Raw genomic sequence first — 17542 nt, 5'->3', positions numbered from 1 at the left:
CAGAAGGTCATCATTAACCCTAATTCTGCGATTTATTCAGACCTAATTCTTATTTACTACTTCTGAACATGTTTAGAATAGTGACTGAAACATTTATATAATGACAGGAACTCTGTTAGAAGGGTTTTATTAGATTGGATTGGAAGACTCACCTGAATTATTTTATTCAACCAGCATATTGAATTAATTTGTGACACACACTGTACATAAATACTGGAGACTTTTTAAATATGTTAATTGGGTTTCTGCCTTCTAGGAAGCTATGATGGTCAAGGAACCAAAGACAAAAGAATAGAAGTATCTGATTAACGCTTTCAAACAGTAGACAAAATATGGGCACTGTTAATTCATCTATTTGTTCTGTAAACATTTAAGAGTTCTATGAATCAGGTACTGTACACAACACCAGGGAGTGGGGTACCTAACTGCCAAAGTAAAGGACTGATATTTTAAGCAAGGCATTAAAGAATGAGTGAGAGTTTGACCAGTGGAGAAAGAAGCAGCATGTGCAAAGGGGTTTTGGGGGATGACAAGAACCTAAGAGTGAAGTCTCTGGAGGATAGGGTTGGGTGGGGGAAGGAGGGTGGAAAATGAGGTGAGAAAAGGTACAGGTGGATACAACTTCTGAAGACAATTTTCTTATTTAGACTGCTTTTTTAAATATAGAAATTGTCCTCAAACCATGAATTTCTTGTTCTCTGTTTATATGCCAATAGCTGCCCCAGTGCCCTTTCTGTAATATAATTTACAAGTGTCTTTGCTGTAATTTGATTGTTTCTACAGAATTGATCTTAAATCTGAGATTCTCAAATTTAGCATTTGAGTTGAATTGCCCCTTCTGGTTACATTTGAGAATGCCTCCGTATATTGGTTGTAGAGCTGCTTGTCTGATTATGTAAGTGGAGTATAGGGAAAAGTGCTTTGGCTGAAGGGACAAATTAGGTTAATACCTGAAATAACTTTTTTCCTTATCTATATTAAATGGATACTGAATTATATTTCCAAAATCTCCATCTAACCTTAAGTTTCTTTTCTTTGTCTAGAGTATTGTGCTGTGTTCTTTGGAAGGAAGAGGTATAAGAACAGCTTCTTGCCTTCAAAGAGCTGCATACTGCTTGGGAAACTATTGGCATTTCAGCTGGATAGTTCTTTGTTATGCAGGAAAGCAGAACAAATGATTAGGATCCCTGGTCCCTATCTAGTAAATGCTAGTAGCATTTACTCTAGCTGATTGTTGCCATCAGGCAGTTGAGGCCGAGTTGCTCAGTCTTTTTTCCAGAGAATTCTAATAGCTTATTTTTTTAACGTGAAATTTCCAGATTATTATAATATTCTGTGAGCTAAATCTAGCACAGGGGCACCAGACTGCTTCTCTAGTTTAGAGTTTCCAACCTGTGTACTTTAGAAATTTATATTTGGGTATTTCAAACTGTAACTGCAGAGGGTGATGTTGAAATTCTTTGATTAGATCTTTAGTGATCACACTGATAACAAGTTCTGTCTTTGAAACACTGGAAAATTGAGATATATCTATCTACTTTTTTCCCCTTAAGGTTATATGAAGATAGAGGTGAATCAGAGACTGAGACTAAGTAGAGTGGTAGATCACAGGTTATGCAAGAATATCAATCCTCATCAATTCCCCTCTAAACAACGATTAAATTAGTCGTGAAGTACTCAATTCTTGAAATCTCTTGATAATTGTGAAAGTAATTCAGACTGTATTATGTTTGAATGCAATGAAAAATTTATAAAATAGAACTGTTGACTTTTTACTTACCATTAGTCTCTTCAGTGAAAACTAGCATTTGATTGTGTGCCGGGGGCGGGGGGGTTGTTTGGTTGTTTTTGTTTTTTTAACACATTTTGAGATGGGATAGCAAAGCTTGATTATGATAATAAGCAAAGATTTCTGGGCTGTAAAGAGGGGACAATGTTAATAAAGTGGTGGGCCAGTAATATTTCTAGCCTCTTCACATTTCTGGTGCATAGGAATTGAATCCATTAGGACCTTGCCCATAGTAGGTACTCAATATTTATTGAATTGAATCAACAGATATCTTTAATGAATTAAAGCAGTAATGAGATTTTGTTCTGAAAATAATTATGTTCTTTCAAAGTGTATGTCTTTGGCCAGTACAAATAAAAACCTGTTAAATTTTTTAAATTGAATATTTGAAGTCTTGTGAACCTGCTTTATAGTTGAATTAAAGTGTGCTGATTTGTTCATAGTAACTGGCAATTTATATGCTACATATTAGGCTCTGTGCTAAGCATATTTATATTCATTTAATTCTCACAACTATTCTACAGGGTAAGTGTAGAAACTATTTATCTCTTTTGTACACAGAAGATGAATGAGGCACAAAATGCTTAAGAAAATTTGGCAAGGACACAAAGCAGTAAAACCAGAATTACCACTGACCCCAAATCACGGTTGGACCCCAAAGCCTAAGGAAGCATGTAGACTGAAAATTAGGAGATAGTCATTTTGGGCATTTAGGTAATTACTTCTGAAAATCAGCTTTTTGTGTGTTGCTGTTTGTGGTTTTGTTCTTGTCGTTTTAATCTTTAAAATCAGGTGGTATGACTGAATAATCTCAAATTTCCTTTCAACTCCAAAATTCTTGGTTTCTAGGGATAATTGATGAAGAAAGGTGGAAAATGCTAAAACATTGAAAGCACAAAAAATATTTACTCATTTGAGAAGTAGGGAGGGTCCAAATGGAAAGCTTGAATTTTTATTGTAAATTGAAAATCAAAGAAGTTACCTACACTTAATTCTACTAGTCTCATAAGAATTTTATATAGTTAGAGGTTGGATTTTAGGAATTACTGTTTCTCTTAAATTCTGTGAAGTGACCTAGGAAGTGTATGTTTTCTGTTGATCTTGGAGAATTGATTAAATCTGTTAGTATTTTTTCTAAAAGTTCTTCTCTAATGTTTTTGTATTGGTTCTGAATTTTTGAGATGGTGTTAACTGGTTCTTCTGAGTGAACTAAGGATCAATTTTATTTTCAGTTGGATATTTTTAGAACTATTCAGTGGATAGGGAGGTATAAATAAATATCCTTTTTCTGTGCAGAAGTTCCTTGGAGCTCGAGGAGTGCTGCTTTGCAAACTCAGTGTTTATAAAAGCTAACTGCAGAAGGTGTTACCAGCCTAAACCATTTTCTTTCATTAGTATTACTCTTTGCTTGGACCAGAAATATTTTCCTCATAACATCAATGCCTAGCAGTATGTTAAATTTCCTAAGGAACAATTCAAATGCTGATTGCTTTAAAACTGAAGGGTGGAAAAGCAGTTTTCAGGTGTGATGAGGAAAACTTTCAGAAAAGAAATAAGATTTTAATTAGATCAAAGATTCGAATAAGCTTTTGAGAAAGTGAAAGATGATTAAGATAGGTTAGAGTGACCAAAGCTATAGAGTCAGGAAATATATAATTGTATACCTTTTATGTTGAGCATTTTTATATTTAATCCTAATATGCTTTGTGGTGGGTGTTTGCATTTACAGATGAGAAAAAAGGAAACCTAGGAATCCTAGGAAATACATTTGGTATATGGGAACTGATACATGTTTAGTACTTACGTGATACATATTGGGTTCAAGTCGTTGAATACGCTTATCCTTTCCAGTTTTCTAATTATAATGAAGCTTGAGGCACTTGGTTTAGTTCCACATCAACACCTTTTTAGAAGAATTCCAGTCACCAAAAGTCTCATTTTCTGTTTAATTTTTATTATGGATAATTTCAAGCATACTCAGAATTGAAAGAATAACGTGGTGAACTCTAATGAGCCCATCACCCATCTTTGGTGATTACCACTTTTAGTAACTGCCAAGGAGGTGTGTAGAAATTGGGACTTCTCCACCATTCACTTACTATGTAACATTGATTAAGTTATCTCTTGAGATTTTTTTCAATTGTAAAATGGATATCTATCTCACTGAGTACTCTACCTCATAGAATTGTTGTGATGATTCAGTGACAAAATGAGTATAAAACATTTATTGTAATATAGAGTTTGGCCTTTCGCTGGCACTCAGCAATTTTAGTTCCATTTCCCTTTTCATAGAAAAATGCAATAAATAACCCCTGGTTGTGCCCCACTTACGACTTGAGACTGGTGTTTCTTATACGATGTTTGCCCACTCTAAAAGTTAAGTCTCTAACAATGAAATGAGTTGTGGTTCTATAACAGACTTTCTTAGATGTACAACTTCCTAGGCTTCCTCCACACCTCCTCGTTTCCTTAGAAAAAGATTGTCCAGTAGAAGTATAATGCAAGTTAACATGTTTTGTTTAACCCAACATATTTAAAATATTACCATTTTAACGTGTTCAATATAAAAATTTTTGAGATGCTTTACATTCTTTGTATTTGTTCCAAGGTTTCGCTATCTGGTGTGCGTTTTACACTTGAAGTACATCTCAATTTGGACTAGACATATGAAATACTCAGTAACCAAATGTGGCTAGCATTTTACCTTATTAGACAGCACAGCCTTAGCATGTTCACATTCTCCCTATACCAACACATAGAGAGTCATGGGAGAGAGACGTGGTGAAGTTAGAATTAGGATCCATATTTTCCTCAAAGTTATTTGGTCAGTCTTCTAAAGATTCTTAATTGATTACTTCTTTGTTCTTATAGAGATATATCAGAAGCAATTCCAGATGATGAATTATTTGTTAACTCTCTGAAGTTATTAATGATAGTAATAAATCGAACTAATTTTAATTTGTCTATCAAATTAATTTTCTTATGTGATAGATATTTAGCATATATTAGGAAATAATGTAGTTATGATGCTATCCTTAATGACGGTGTGTTTTTTGTTTTTTAAGATTGCAGCAAAAATTGGAGGTGATGCTGGTACATCACTGAATTCTAATGACTATGGTTATGGGGGACAAAAAAGACCTTTGGAAGATGGAGGTAAGTTATAGCCATAAATATTTTAAATTGTTTTACAAAAACAGAGTTTAGTTGAAGTGATTTTCAGTATTTTTCAAATGTTCTTTTTTTGAAACATTGCTTTTATCATAAGGTTCCTAAAATTGTAAGGGTTATATTGGCCTCAAAAGGAGAGGGGGGAAAAGAGACCTAGACAAGGTAGGTAAAATTTGAGTTAACCAGCCAGTTTTGTCTTACTAGAAAACGTCATTTTCCCTCTTTTAGGATTGTGCCAGATTGATAGTTTGCACAGACGACTTGTTAATATACTGAAGAAAACAAAAATACAAAATGTTTAGGAAACATTTCATGGGTTTTTCTCATCATACATGAATTAATCTGAGATGCTGTATTCTCATTACTTTGTTATTTCAGATTTCACTTTAAAGGTTGAAGTTGCTATAGTTTGCTACTTTAGTGTGTTGCAGGTTATACCATTTTTTGTTTGTTTTAGTACCTTGTTTTGTGTTTCAGGTTTAACTCAAAATGTGGCTTAAAACAGTAGATAAACAGTGCCTTGTATTTTTTAAAAACATAATTGTTGAACCTTCTGAACTTAGAAGTCTGCACATATTTTTTTGTTTTAGATTTGATGTATGAATTTTGATACATTTTCTTTTTGCCCTTTTTTTTTTTAAAGGAGGATTCTGAATGAGCGTATAGAATGTATTTGTAGCTTTTGACCAGGAGTACTTGGTTTCCTTTTATTTAAGTGTCTTTCACATTTATAGTGAGGTTTTAATATACAAAAAAAATGAGCTAATGATGCTTCAGATGTTGTATGTAATGTATTCTTTTTATTTTATGTGTAGATGGCTCTTGGACAAGTCCGAGCAGTACAACACACTGGGAGGGAATGCCCTCTCCTTTTAAAGGCAGGAATTTTTATTTATTACCTGTGTTCAGTATGTAAACGTGAAATAAACCAGTGGATTCTTAAATGGACACAAATATTTCTTGGATTATGTGTCTGAATTTTTGTTGCACAACATTCTGATGTTTAATCATTTAAGTTTGAAGGGGGGAGGAGAACGTAGTACTTTGAGCTGTAGGTTGCCTATTCTAAGGTACGCATTGTATTCATGTGTGTAAAGGATGTAGATAAAGATGAAGTCATGTAGTTGTTTGAGTTTCTTTTGAAGTTTATGCTGTGAAATGTTTGGTTAGGAACAGTAGAACAGTTTAGATTGAGATTGCCTTGTAATGTGATTTTTTTACTTATTTTGCATAGCTTTGTGTTCACTGTCAGATACACTCAACTTTTGATATGTCAGATTTTCACATTTTGATAGGTTTTTTTCCTTCCAATCTTCAGTTCCTACAGTGGGAAGCATCATTAGACTTTAGCATGTGATGTTTTGCTAAGTAACGGACTAAATACTTTGTCTTGTATCATTCTAAAGTGCTTAACATACATTAAGGTCAGTGATTTGATTCAGTAAAAAAGAATTTTTTTTAATGTCTGTGCATCTTTTAAACATGAAGAGAATGAAAGAAATGCCGTTTTCTTTCGATCACTAAGTGTTTGGGTTGAGTTTTGGCAGTTTTGGTTCAAATGATAAACCATATCCTCAGCTATTTCAGTAAATGATTATATTGGTATTCTTGATTGGGCATGGGGGAGCTAAGTCTTATGTTTGTACTTATTGGCAAAAAATTAAAAGACTCTTAATTTTGCAGATCAGCCAGATGCTAAGAAAGTTGCTCCTCAAAATGACTGTAAGTATTTATTTTAAATTGGGTTAAAAGTTAAAGTAACTGGATTTTAATATTAGGGCTTTGTTCCTATGTTTTGTTGGGTATCTTTGAAGTTAGTTGAAGGCCATGAATTTTCTTTTTGTATGAATTTATTTGTAAAAATATACCTCCTATCTCCCACTTCAATTATGGCCATGTATCAGTATAATTTAAGATTTAGTTGCGAAGTCATTTTACATGTTCAATTTATTTTATAGCTCTGTTTTTGAAGTACAGTTATATATTTCATTATGGTTTATCATTGAATATTGAATGTAGTTCTCTGTGCTATGTAGTAAGAACTCATTGTTTATCCATTCTGTACATATTAGCTTAAATCTGCTAACCCCAACCTCCCACTCCATCCTTCCCCTAGCCCAACACCACCCCCCACCACAAGTCTGTTCTCTGTCCACTGGTATGTTTCTGTTTCATAGGGAGAATCATTTGTGTCAAATTTTAGATTCCGCATATAAGTGATAATCATACGATATTTGTCTTTCTCTTTCCGACTTAGTATGGATATCTAGTTGCATGCATGTTGTTGCAGATGGCATTATTTCATTCTTTTTTATGGCTGAGTAGTATTCCATTGTATATACATACCACATCTTCTTTATCCATTCATCTGTCGATGGACATTTAGGTTATTGCCATGTCTTGGCTGTTGTGAATAGTGCTGCTATGAACATAGGGGTTATAGCTCCATTTCTTAATCTTTGCTTATGCTGCTTGAAAAAGGACAGTTTTTTTTCTATGCTGTTGCCAATAGTGTCTGCCGTTTCACTGAGTTTCTTGCCCACTCTCAGTGTTAAGTATTCTGCATAAAATTTTGTGCTCTTCAGGGTGTTGTCTGTGTGTCAGGTAAAGATTTTAGAATTGCTTAAAATGATTATATTGTTAAATATATGTCAATTAAATTAAATTAAATTTTCACTTTATTTAATTTTTTGGTAGCTTTCGGAACACAGTTACCACCGATGCATCAGCAGCAAAGGTATAGTCAAATAAAAGCTTTTCAAAGGGCACTTTGCAAGTTTTAGTTGAACTGTATGTGAAACACAGTCAAGGTAGTATATAGTGAATATGTGTCTGCTTTTTTTTTTTTTTTTTTTTTTGGTATATATAGCTCATTTCCCTTGACTCAAATAGGTGATAGCAAATGATTTGTTTTCTTGAGTGAGATACGTTTGTAATTTGAAAGGATGGGTGGAATTAGCCACACTTTAGAAGAACTAAGCTGAATTAAAATAACTGTTAAAATGATATCTGCTGAACTGCACCCCAACTCCTTTTTGTTCGTGCCTTTAGACTGTTCCATCCACCATACCTTCCTCACTTGATATGTATGACCTTAATTAAGATACTGGGTTTAACTACTCAGGCCCTATATTTTGACTTTGAGTATTTTAAGTATGTGCCTAGAAATCTAGTTTAAGCTATTAGGAGCCATTAGATTTCCATTTTTATGTTTACCTTTTATTTGTAAACAAATTATCTATCTTTCTTTGAAGGAAAATGTTGGTTTCTGTTATTTCTTAGCAGGTCTGTAATGACAGAAGAATACAAAGTTCCAGATGGGATGGTTGGATTTAGTAAGTAATCTGATTTTTTTAAAGCTATGAAAAAACATAATCAAAACATACTTTAAAATCTTTCAGCAAATAATTTTCTTTTTTCTTACTAGTAATTGGCAGAGGAGGTGAACAGATCTCACGCATACAACAGGAATCTGGATGCAAAATACAGATAGCTCCTGGTAATGTTATTCTCTTGCTCTTATTTTCAAAGTGACAAGAAAACTAGCATTTTTAGTTGCTAGTGAAAATGATGCTATTAACATTTTCTTGGCCTAAGATTTTTGTTTGTTTTTAATTGTAGACAGTGGTGGCCTTCCAGAAAGGTCTTGTATGTTAACTGGAACCCCTGAGTCTGTCCAGTAAGTACGAAAATCATGTTCCAGCCTTTCCTTCCTACTGAAGGATATTGTCCCTGTAATTGAACTGACTTTCTTCTGCGCTATTACTTTTCCCCTTTTTTAGAAAATTTCTAACAGCATATAAACATGCTTGAAAATCCCTCTAAACAGAAAACCATCCCTAAACCCCACATTTCTAATTCTCTGCTCTGTTTTACAAAAAAACTCCTTAAAAGGTGGTAGCTTTGCTTGAATCTTCAGCCTTGATTTCTTTCCCTAAATTCCAGATTCATATCCAACTGCTTCCTTAGTATACTGTCCACTTGAATGTCTACTAGACACCTTTAAATGTTAAATTTCAAATTGTTAAAAACAGGATCATTGTTTTCCAGCCCATGCTTTTTCTTTTACTCAATCTAGTTCATCTTATTTCAGTGTATGAAAACTCTGTTTTAATACTTTATCTTTGTCTAAAGTCTCATTTATCCATAAGCATTTTTTCCTTCACAATTATTTGGAATTCAACCTCTTCTTGTCACCTTCTATACTGTCACCCTATGTATGACACCATTTGCCTATATTAAAACAATGTGTCTCCATTCTTTTTAGCCTTGTCTAATTATAGACATACCGATCCTTTTTTTTTTTTTTTTTTTTTGTTTTGTTTTTTTGTTTTGTTTTTTTGTTTTAAGTGCCAATTTAGCTTTATAGCTACTTTATTTATTTTTTTATTTATTTATTTTTGGCTGTGTTGGGTCTTCGGTTCGTGCGAGGGCCTTCTCCAGTTGCGGCAAGCGGGGGCCACTCTTCATCGCGGTGCGGGGACCGCTCTTCATCGCGGTGCGCGGGCCTTTCACTATCGCGGCCCCTCCCGTTGCGGGGCACAGGCTCCAGACGCGCAGGCTCAGTAGCTGTGGCTCACGGGCCTAGTTGCTCCGTGGCATGTGGGATCTTCCCAGACCAGGGCGCGAACCCGTGTCCCCTGCATTAGCAGGCAGATTCTCAACCACTGCGCCACCAGGGAAGCCCCCGATCCTTTTAAAATATGAATCAATTCATATCACTACTTTGCTCAAAGATCCTCTAATGCTTTCCCATTTAGAGTAGAATTCAGTGTCTTTATTATGGCTTGGCTTACCTGCCATCTTTCTCACTTCATATTTTACCATTCTTCTCCCAACTCACTCTGTTCTAGCCCCATTTAGCCTCTTTTCTATTTTTTCAGCACACCAAGCGTGCTTCTCATTAGAGTCCTTTGCACTTTCTGTTTCTTCTCCCTGGAACATTTTTCCCCAGATATTTTCATAGTCACTCCTCTACTTCCTTCAGGTCTTGGTTCAAATGTCTCCTTATCAGTAAAGTCATTCATCTTTCTTTTTTTTTTGCCCTGCTGTGCGGCTTCTGGGATCTTAGTTCCCCGACCAGGGATCGAACTTGAGCCTGCTTCAGTGGAAGCGCAGAGTCTTAACCACTGGACCGCCATGGGATTGTTCATTCATCTATTTTGCATAAAATAGCATCCCTTCACAGACATACACACAACCTGTCCTCCTTATCTTGTTTTGGTTTTCTTTATAGCACTTAACAAATGACATGTTGTTCCTTTAACCTGCTATTTTTACTTATTTGATGAAGTTAAACCATGCCAGCAAGGACCTTGTCTTTTTATTTCACTGCTGTAACCCCATTACCTAGAATAGTACCTGGCATATAGTTGACATTTCTTAAGTATTTGTTGAATGAACAAATAAATTTTAACGTTTGAGTAACCAAAGTAAAGGTTTAAAAAGTAAACACATTGTTTAATTTTTGGAAGAATGAGCTTTATTCTGAGATAACTTTAGAAGTAGGGTGTGTCTTCTTGGAAATTTTGGACTATTCTCAAAAATATTGATTATATACCGATACCTAGAAAATTTATTGCATGGTTTCAGTCTTTGACACTCATGGCATTTTCTTTTAATTGTTAAAATTTAGTTTTAGGCCACCTTATCCTGAATTGGGATGGGAGGAGTACCTGATTATATTATTTTGTATTGACTATTAATTTGTTAACAGATCAGCAAAACGGTTACTGGACCAGATTGTTGAAAAAGGAAGACCAGCCCCTGGCTTCCATCATGGTGATGGGCCAGGAAATGCGGTTCAAGAAATCATGATTCCAGCTAGCAAAGCAGGATTAGTCATTGGAAAGGGGGGAGAGACTATTAAACAACTTCAGGTATTATTACTATGTTTGTAAAATGATTACTTTTTGTCTGTTTTGAGCCCGTTTCCTTCCTCTCCCCTTTTGTTAATAAAGCTGATTTCTGTGATTAACAGGAACGGGCTGGAGTTAAAATGGTTATGATCCAAGATGGACCTCAGAACACTGGTGCTGACAAACCTCTTAGGATTACAGGGGACCCATACAAAGTTCAAGTAAACTTAAGTTTATATTTTACAAAGAGGGATTTGGGGTGGATGGCAGAGGGGGAACACATGCATGAATAATTATAGTGTTTTGAGACACGATTCCTAAATTGGGTAATTTTTTCTACTTCAGCAAGCCAAGGAAATGGTGTTAGAATTAATTCGTGATCAAGGTGGTTTCAGAGAAGTTCGAAATGAGTATGGGTCAAGAATAGGAGGAAATGAAGGAATAGATGTAAGTAAAAATACCAATTTAGAAGTGGTTGAATGCTAGTCCATAAATAAAATAAGGTTTTTCCTGTTTTGTGTTACATAGCCTTCTCTAACATTGTACTGTCTTTCCCCCCCACTTTCTACCTTAGAATACAGAATGTGTACTTTGTATCTTGCCAACCTCTTTGATATAAATATAGTACTTCTATGGTTTGGGGCAGATTAATTTTTCAGGAAATGGCTTTCCTAATGCTTAGTCTTCTCTGCGTAAGGTCCCCATTCCAAGATTCGCTGTTGGCATCGTAATAGGAAGAAATGGAGAGATGATTAAAAAAATACAAAATGATGCTGGTGTTCGAATTCAGTTTAAGCCAGGTGAGTACATATATTTATTTTCTAAGCGTTGGTGGCAGTTACTTTTGACACTAATTAATTTAATGCTAAATTAACCCAATTTGTTTCCTTTGTTTGAAGATGACGGAACAACACCAGATAGAATAGCACAAATAACAGGACCTCCAGACCGATGTCAACATGCTGCGGAAATCATTACAGACCTTCTTCGAAGTGTTCAGGTTTGATAGAATGTTAAATTTTCATTGTTTTGTTTTGTTTTCATTTTAAAAATATTTTCCTTCATTAAATGTGAAAGTTCCCCTCCATATTTTTTTTATCGGAATCTGTTTGGTGATACTTTATTAATAGCTACAAAGTTTAAATTGCTTTAAGGTAAACATTTTGGAGCAGGACGGCAGCTACATACGTGCACTACTTTATTCACCACGGCATAAAAGGAATAAATGGTGGTGGTCATTTCTTGATTATTTGGGCCAAGGTGTGTCCCACCTTCTCTAAACTTCTCATTTAGGAAAATGAAAGTTGAGGGAAATAGATGTGTAATAAGTTTACTGTGGAAAGAAGAGCATATTTCTGACTTTGTCTTTCCCCTCTTTTAGGCTGGTAATCCTGGTGGACCTGGACCTGGTGGTCGAGGAAGAGGTAGAGGTCAAGGCAACTGGAACATGGGACCACCTGGTGGACTACAGGAATTTAATTTCATTGTACCAACTGGGAAAACTGGATTAATAATAGGAAAAGGCAATGTATTTAAAACTATTAATGTGTGATTAATAACGGTTCTGGATGCTATTTCTGTTGCTGTTGTAAATGAGTAGCAATAATTTTTTTTTGGCTGTGTTTTAGTAGAAAAGTGTTCTTATGCTGATCGTAACACCTAAAACCTAAATGAAGGGCTTTATATGTACTTAAATCAAGAGTGGGATTTGAATCACATTGGCTTCTAGAGAAGGGAACCAACAGTATAATTATTACTGTAAGAAATTTTTTTTCTGATCTAGACAGTGGTTAGTGTTTTTGTTTATTTTGCTGTTTCCTGACATGTTTTTAAATTTTTGAATTTTTAAATCATTGTGTTAGTTTATATTTATATTGTGTAGAAAAGCAATTTCTTTGAAGCAAATATTTTGATGTTATTCATTTTAAGGTTGGGTGCAGACATAACTAAGTTATGTCTTAAAACTTAAATGTGTGAAGTGCTTCATATAATTTGACTTAAAGCATAGAATAAATGGAAACTCCTAGTAGAATATTAGCAGATGGGATACAGTTCATACCTTCTTAATTGTGATCAGTTTGTTTTGAATAGCTCCTCTTGTATCCTTTGAATGTTTAGAGAAATTACTGTGCTTTGATTTTAGGAGGTGAAACCATAAAAAGCATAAGCCAACAGTCTGGTGCAAGAATAGAACTTCAGAGAAATCCTCCACCTAATGCAGATCCTAATATGAAGTTATTTACAATTCGTGGAACTCCACAGCAAATAGACTATGCTCGGCAACTCATAGAAGAAAAGATTGGTGTGAGTATGCTTTAAACTTCCAGTTGATAGCACAGATCCTGTTAGTTAAGTAAGACATTAATTCATATATTCCTATAAGTGCTATACAGAAAAATGTTAATTTCTATTCTAAAATTATAGGTCTGGTCACATAATAGAAACATACAATATAGAAGAGATTTCCCAGCAATGAAAATAACCCAGTTAATACACAGTTACAGGTGTTCAGAACCTTGTACTTGAGGGTGGGTAAATAAGAGGATAGCATTACTTGAGTTACGGTATTAGGGTTGGTGGAAGATTGTGGAATATACCTGAAGGAGACAGTTAACAGGAAGTCACTATTTATTAAGGGCTTGCTTACCCAACTTTGGTGAAGCAAAGGTGAATCAGATGCCTCTCCCCTCAGTAAAGTAGAAATCTATAAATCCTAATTCTTAGACTGGCTGACAGTCGTCTGGGGAGTTTTAAAATGTCGACCGCTTGGGTCCTTTACACCTTGACACATATACACAGTTCTGATTCAGAATGTCTGCAATAGGACCGACCCAGCATCTAATTTTAGAAGGATGTTCCAGGTGATTCTGATGCATGATCAAATTTGGAAATAGTGAGGAAATAGTGCTTTACTGTGTTTCTTTTATTTTACTGTGAATTAACGTGTGGGAGCATCTTAAATTATTAATAATAATTAGAGTATCTTAGGAAAGTTCTTCTTGATGTTTGCCATGCTGTGAATGGGGTGTTTCTCTCTGCTTGGGAAAACAAAAAATAGATGTACAAAAGACACTTAAGAATACCTTATAGGGACTTCCCTGGTGGTGCAGTGGTTAAGAATCCACCTGCCAATGCAGGGGACACGGGTTTGATCCCTGGTCTGGGAGGATCCCACATGCCGCGGAGCAACTAAGCCCGTGAGCCATAACTACTGAGCCCACGTGCCACAACTACTGAAGCCCGTACGCCTAGAGCCCATGCTCCGCAACAGGAGAAGCCATCGCAATGAGAAGCCCGCATGCCGCAACGAAGAGTAGCCCCCGCTCGCCGCAACTAGAGAAAGCCCTCCTGTAGCAATGAAGACCCAACGCAACCAAGATAGATAGATAGGTAGGTAGGTAGGTAGGATAGATAGATAGGTTAATTTTAAAAAAAAGAATACCTTATAAAAATATACACAAACGTTGTAAGTTCTGTGGTATGGAGAATAAGTATAATTGTTCAAAAAAATGAAGAAAATAATTGTTGGACTCAGTAATGGCAGGAATTGATGCCAGAAAAATGAATAGTGCATCTTGGTTTTGGATTTTGCTATCATTAGCATGCATGGATCAGCATTGCTTCTGGGTTGATGGACAGACAAGATAGGTTGTTCAAGAGAAGCTCTTAAGAAGAACTTGGACTCTTGAGTCAGGCTATTTGGGTTCAAAATACTCTGAATCATTTACTGACTGTGTGACCTTGGGGGAAGATATTTACACTCTTCTTTGCCTCTTTTTCATCTGAAAGTGAGGATAATCATGTCTACCTTTTAGGGTTATAGGAATTAAATGTTTGAAGTATGTGTGTTTATCACTTAAGAGTGCCTGGCACAAAGCCCTGTAAAAATGTTGCTACCTTTTTTCAGTAATCCTTTTTTTACTATTTGGAAAGGATAGGTTATGTATAATTGAAGTGAGGGATAATGACAGCAGTTAGAGACTTAAAGAGACAGGTTATTATGAAAGTCTTGAAGTTTGGCTTTATTCTAGTGAGAAAATTGGCAACCATATATAGATTTAGCATTTTTGTCCAAATTGTCACATGGTGAGTATTAACTGCATGAAAGGAATATTTTATTTTAGAACAGTTAAATCTAGTGGTCCTTACAAGTTGGATTATCAAAGAAGAATCACCTAAGCATTATTAATTATGATGTGGAATGAAATGGATACGAAATATCCTGATTTGTTAAATCAATTAAAAAGGGAATCTTCATGGTATTCAGAAAATTATGATAAAGGGTGAGGGAGGAAATGAATTTAAATTATTGATTGAAATGGGGCTCAGTGACAGGAAGGCTGTGAGAAGGACTGGTTTGTTGAGTGAGAACTTGTTACATTATTGGGAAAGTATTCAATAGCCAGTTCACGATATGAGACCTAAGCAATTTGAGGACTGTATTGTCAGGATGGTTCTCTGATTACAATGTTAAGTGAATAGATATAGAGTGGATGCAGAGAGAGAAGAGCTAGAGGTAAGAACTTGATATTTGATAAACTTCCATGATTAAGATGATAAAGGGATAGTAAAAGTAAAAATTGTGCAAGGAAAGGGAAATAATGGAAAAGGGAACAGCCTGAAAAGAATAGAAGGTAAAGTTAATGTTTCAGTTCTTCGCTAATGCTGTTGATTTTAATTAATTTTACATGCCTCATTAATATGGTAGAGTTCAGAAGTTTTGCAGCATGAGTGAGGAAGTGAAGGAAAATCATAAATTTTAGATTGCTTGTGGTTAGGTAAAAGGGTAAAAATGGAAGGTTATTTGGCCTTTGAAATGTTTAACAATTACTGTCTTTCTGATTTTTCTTTGTCTTTTGCTTTTTTGCAGGGCCCAGTAAATCCTTTAGGGCCACCTGTACCCCATGGGCCCCATGGTGTCCCAGGCCCCCATGGGCCTCCTGGGCCCCCTGGGCCTGGAACTCCAATGGGACCATATAACCCTGCACCTTATAATCCAGGACCACCTGGCCCTGCTCCTCAGTAAGTTTTGAGTTTGGTTCTAGGCTTTTGCTCAAAGATTCTAGATTTTGGGAAACTATTTTAAAATTGATTTCTGTGTTTTCAGTGGTCCTCCAGCCCCTTATGCTCCCCAGGGGTGGGGAAATGCATATCCACATTGGCAGCAGCAGGCCCCTCCAGATCCAGGTAAAAGATGCTTATCATTTGGGTGTAATCTGTGTTTTTGTTTGCCACTCCTGTTATAGTTTTAAATTTTCTAGTGTTGATTCTACATTGTGTGCATTTTCTGCACTTGTTTCACTCCTTCAGCAGAAGTGTTAGGTTCTGGTTCTACTACAGTGTATAAGACTGTTGTGAGTATGGTCTGTTTTTGTAGGTCTTTTTCTACCTGCATTTGGCTTTCTCTACTTTAGAAGTGATACAGCAGAATGCTAAAGCCAAAAGTATAGGAAGAAGTACAGTGTCTTAGGTTTTAGATGCTAGTGCCATCAAATGTACTGTATGTTAATTGTGACATTATCCATGAAAGAATAGTGTACATTTATTTATAAAATTGTGTGAGTCAGTTGGAGTGTTTAATCCTTGGGCATTAAACTTCCAAATTCTCAAAAAAGATATGTAAGTTGCCTATTTTAGTATTCCTGATATAACTTCACGTTAGTAAAAAACAGGCCTGTATTAAATATCTGCATGTTGGAACTCTCAAATTAATTTAGTTAAATATTTTCTCTGTTCAGATGTGATTTGTATCTGTTACATTTTATTCTATCCTTGAGTCTTTTCCCACCCTGTACTTTTCTCTCCATCACGGTCAAAGAGCATTCATTGAAACCAGTAACTTTTATTTATGATCCTTTTTTTTTTCTCACCTACTACATACCTCTTAGGCCCCTTTCACTGGAGTAGTTTCAAGGAAGGTACTGAATTAAGGATTCCTTTTCACACTAGTATACTTATTTTTTTAAAAACTAAAATAATTTAAATGAAATTGTTTTAGTGAATTTTATTAAACATTTCTGGTATTTAAGGGTGGCCCTGTATTATAACATACCTTAATTTCATAGGAGGTATGCTCTTTGGAACATGATGATACAACATGACAGTTAACCAAATAACCACAACTCCCACACGTTCAGGAAACAAACTGTGTGCGCTAAGGTCTGAGTATGCAACAATGAATTTACATTCTGTAGAAATGCGTACTTAAAATGTTAGCAATACTGTGCTAGAAGGACTTAACAGAAGGGTCAAATATGATTTATTGTATAATAGTGTTTAAAGAATGGAAGGACTTTTCTTTCCCTCTTGTAAGCTAATTGGTATGGTGTTATTAAGCAGAAGAATCCCACCACTGAAGAGATTGAGAAAATTAAGGGGCAGATTTATATTGGGTAACTTGGATCTGCAGGATTGCACCTATTTGGATGCTCTGGGTAGGTAGTATGATTGAGAGAAATGATGTGAATAAGAAGTGGCCTCTGTTTTACAGTCTCATTTTCCCACTTGGGGTAGTGGTGAAGTCATCAATGAAAGAATTGGTTAATGAATGTGGCTTTCAGCAATGCCTTTGGGAAAGAAATAACCCATTTAGCTAAAAGATAACAGCTAGGGTTAGACCAAAATGAAACTGTTTCATTACTTTGTATTAAACATCCTGGTATTTAAATGTGGCCCTATATTGACAGTAAAGTCTGTATTCTCTGAATTAAAATCTGTTTCTATA

The 17542-nt window shown here is 35.4% G+C and overlaps 1 protein-coding gene across 17 annotated transcripts in view; it reads left to right on the top strand.

Annotated features, from left to right (window-relative positions):
* FUBP1 (far upstream element binding protein 1) overlaps window positions 1-17542 on the top strand; it is a 34447-nt gene that overhangs the window by 1392 nt on the left and 15513 nt on the right. For 7 of the 17 annotated variants that reach the window (XR_003624275.2, XM_028168914.2, XM_028168915.2 and 4 more), the window contains exons 2-17: window positions 4855-4945; window positions 5776-5838; window positions 6644-6682; window positions 7658-7697; window positions 8243-8295; window positions 8388-8459; window positions 8582-8639; window positions 10677-10839; window positions 10941-11039; window positions 11164-11265; window positions 11516-11618; window positions 11718-11818; window positions 12200-12341; window positions 12962-13122; window positions 15689-15840; window positions 15926-16005. Coding sequence is in view for 16 of the 17 variants with exons in the window: in XM_028168914.2 (XP_028024715.1) it covers window positions 4855-4945; window positions 5776-5838; window positions 6644-6682; window positions 7658-7697; window positions 8243-8295; window positions 8388-8459; window positions 8582-8639; window positions 10677-10839; window positions 10941-11039; window positions 11164-11265; window positions 11516-11618; window positions 11718-11818; window positions 12200-12341; window positions 12962-13122; window positions 15689-15840; window positions 15926-16005 (1519 nt within the window). In the remaining variant the exon portion in view is untranslated. Of the gene's footprint in view, window positions 1-2383; window positions 2504-4854; window positions 4946-5775; window positions 5839-6643; window positions 6683-7657; window positions 7698-8242; window positions 8296-8387; window positions 8460-8581; window positions 8640-10676; window positions 10840-10940; window positions 11040-11163; window positions 11266-11515; window positions 11619-11717; window positions 11819-12199; window positions 12342-12961; window positions 13123-15688; window positions 15841-15925; window positions 16006-17542 lie in introns of those variants that run through there. The other 10 variants (XM_028168917.2, XM_057544161.1, XM_028168919.2 and 7 more) reach the window with 5 other exon arrangements.

The sequence above is a fragment of the Balaenoptera acutorostrata genome, chromosome 1, assembly GCF_949987535.1.
Source record: "Balaenoptera acutorostrata chromosome 1, mBalAcu1.1, whole genome shotgun sequence".
NCBI classification, from domain to species: Eukaryota; Metazoa; Chordata; class Mammalia; order Artiodactyla; family Balaenopteridae; genus Balaenoptera; species Balaenoptera acutorostrata.
This window is presented reverse-complemented; position numbering and strand designations above follow the sequence as displayed.